Here is a 2,846-nt window from a genome sequence, read left to right as displayed (position 1 = left end):
AGCACGGAGTTGTTTCCGCGAGAGCCAGGACCGTGTCGCTGAAAAACGAAAAAAGGTGTTTTCTCTTTATTTTTGCCTTCCACGAGAGACACGGTTTTGCTCCCTGAACGTGCCTCTTGGGAACGAAAAAAAACACATTTTTTCCTTCTGCACAAATTTGCTTGCGCGAGAGCCGCGGCTATGCCTCTCCGAAATGAAAACAGGAAAAAAACACGTTATTTTTTCTCCTCTGCCAGAGACACGGATTTGCTTCCATGAGTGGCACAGGTTGCAAAAAAAGAAAAAACTCACAGTTTGCGAAAATGACACATACAGTGCGCATTCGTCACAACCTGAAAAGGTGGGAGTGATCTTTGCTGCTCTATAATTAGTTTTTTTTTTACTTTAATTAGTGATTTCGGTGAGACATAGGGCGGCCCTTCGAAATTCCAAAACCCCCGTCCTCCCTCTGCGGCCCATCGATTTAGGCCCACGCCAAACGCCACTGGCTGCCATATCCAGTTCGGCCCCTCAATCTCTCTCTCTCGGAGCCGTCGCCGTCGTCGTCTTGGCCGCCGCCGTAGCAGCAGGCCGGCGAGGCCGGTCCTCGACCCTCCAGCTCTCCAGTCCAACGGCGTTCGCCCTCCCGTCCCCCGCTGCTCTTCTCTGATCTCCCGCCAAGCTCGCGCATTGGTTGGTTCCCTCCCCGCAGCTCTGCTGCTGTTCTGCTGGCGGATTCATCGCCTCTCTTCTCGGTACGCAGCCCCTTCCTCCGTCCCGATGAGTCCCTTGCGCTGTTGTGGATTAGTGTTTTCTTGCTGTGGCGGTAGCAGTGAACGATCTTGAATTGGATATGCGCTGGTTTCGTCTGCACGCGAGGTGCTCGTCATAATGCCGCGGAGAAGCTGAGGAAGAATCCACGTTTTTTCAGCCAGTTAATCTCAACCTGAATCCGCTTGTGCAGGTGCTCCCTCTATCATGTGCTGTGAAATGAGGCCGGGGTTCGGGTTCGGGTCCGCGCGGCGCGGCATCTGGAGGAGCTGGCCTGCCCTGTGCTCACAGCAGCAGCAGCGCTTCTCCTCGTCTCTCTGCTCGGCAAAGAAGCTGCACGTCGCAGCCACGTCTCTGCCGCCGCAGCTGCCCAAGGCGAGGAAGAAGAGCAAGGTCATTGTGATATCAGGCCCCACCGGCGCTGGGAAGAGCAGGCTCGCGCTGGAGGTGGCCAGGAGGCTTGGGGGAGAGATCATCAGCGCGGACTCGGTGCAGGTGTACCGCAGCCTCGACGTCGGCTCCGCCAAGCCATCCGCTTCGGAGATGAGCATGGTGCCGCACCACCTCATCGACATCATGCACGCGTGTGAGGATTACTCAGCTGGGATGTTCTTTAGCGATGCGCGAAGGGCGACTCAGGATGTTCTTGCCAGGGGCTCTGTGCCTGTTGTCGCAGGAGGGACTGGGCTCTACTTACGGTGGTTTATCTATGGCAAGCCAAATGTTCCACAGTCATCCTCCAACATCATATCGAGTGTGTGGTCTGAGCTCGCTGGCTTTCGTGAGAGCGGTCGGTGGGAGGAAGCGGTGGAGCTCCTGCTCAAGGCCGGGGACCCTGAAGCTCGGGACTTGGATACGAATAACTGGGCCAGGTTAAGCAGAAGGCTCGAGATCATCAGGTCATCTGGTTCCCCTGCATCTGCCTTCACCCTACCATACAGCTCGTTTCAGAAGCAGCAAGACACGAAGCTAACTGATTCCCCAAGCAATGATGCAACCTGTGAAGCGAAGGAACTGGAGTATGATTTCCTATGTTTTTTCCTCGCATGCCCACGGGTTGAACTCTACAGATCAATTGATTTGAGGTGTGAGGAAATGCTGGCTGACACAGGAGGCCTTCTTTCAGAAGCCGCATGGCTTATTGATATCGGGTTGCAGCCAAATATGAACTCTGCAACCCGTGCTATCGGTTACAGGCAAACCATGGAGTACCTGTTGCATTGCAGACAGAACGGAGGCAGTAGCTCCCCAGAGGAGTTCTTGGAGTTCCTGACAAAGTTTCAGCAAACGTCTAGGAACTTCTCAAGGAGGCAAATGACCTGGTTCCGCAATGAGAAGATTTACCAGTGGGTTGATGCGTCGCAGCCTTTTGAAGCAATCGTGCAATTTATATGTGATGCTTACAATGGCTCTGATGCATTGGTGCTGCCTGAATCGCTTGAAATGAAAAGGGAAAGTTGCGTGCACACGAGCAAGGATCTCAAAACCTATCGTTCAGAGAACAAGGTGTTCCTTGGGCATGAAGAGTGTTGTCACGTTTTGGATTGGATTAGAAGGACGCAGGGGAAGTGAGGTCCAGTTTTACTCTCTTATTATACTTATTAGTTTTGTTTCCACCAGCAGAATTATCCGGCAATAGGATTTTGATTTTTGAGAGATTACAACAGGAATTTCAGTTCATATATTTTTTCTGTTTTCATCATAGATTCATAAAAAAAAGATGTTTTTTGGAGTGTTTGGAATGGAATGATAAATTGATAATCCAGGGGTGCTTCTTTGTAGTCTTTCTGTTTGTTGTTTAGATGGAACTTGGAAGCCGTTCTCTGTGGCAGACTGCATGATGCAAAGTCAGAACAACTCTGAATCCCGAAAAATATAAGTCAGCAAAACAAGTCAAAGAGACATATAAGGTTTAAGGCTGGCATGTGCTCTCCCTCTTTCGAGTACAACCTTTCATAGTCACAAACTATATACATAACCGGTTCTTTCAGACCGACGATTAGGCAAGAATCCAATGATGCAGTGGTTTGGTAGATCTGTTAGTACAGTATAAGTTTGACAATGGTGCATCTGTGACTGCGTTTACACCTAACTGA

At 50.7% G+C, this 2,846-nt stretch overlaps 1 protein-coding gene across 1 annotated transcript; it reads left to right on the top strand.

The window, feature by feature from the left end:
* The first annotated feature begins 448 nt into the window (after positions 1-448).
* Positions 449-2,543, top strand: LOC123169899 (tRNA dimethylallyltransferase 9). Its single transcript, XM_044587756.1, has 2 exons — positions 449-734; positions 944-2,543. Exon 2 carries the CDS (start codon positions 958-960, stop codon positions 2,320-2,322), a length of 1,365 nt encoding a protein of 454 aa, XP_044443691.1. The 5' UTR covers positions 449-734; positions 944-957; the 3' UTR covers positions 2,323-2,543.
* Positions 2,544-2,846: the final 303 nt, after the last annotated feature.

The sequence above is a fragment of the Triticum aestivum genome, chromosome 7D (genome assembly GCF_018294505.1).
Source record: "Triticum aestivum cultivar Chinese Spring chromosome 7D, IWGSC CS RefSeq v2.1, whole genome shotgun sequence".
In the NCBI taxonomy this organism is placed as follows: domain Eukaryota; kingdom Viridiplantae; phylum Streptophyta; class Magnoliopsida; order Poales; family Poaceae; genus Triticum; species Triticum aestivum.
This window is presented reverse-complemented; position numbering and strand designations above follow the sequence as displayed.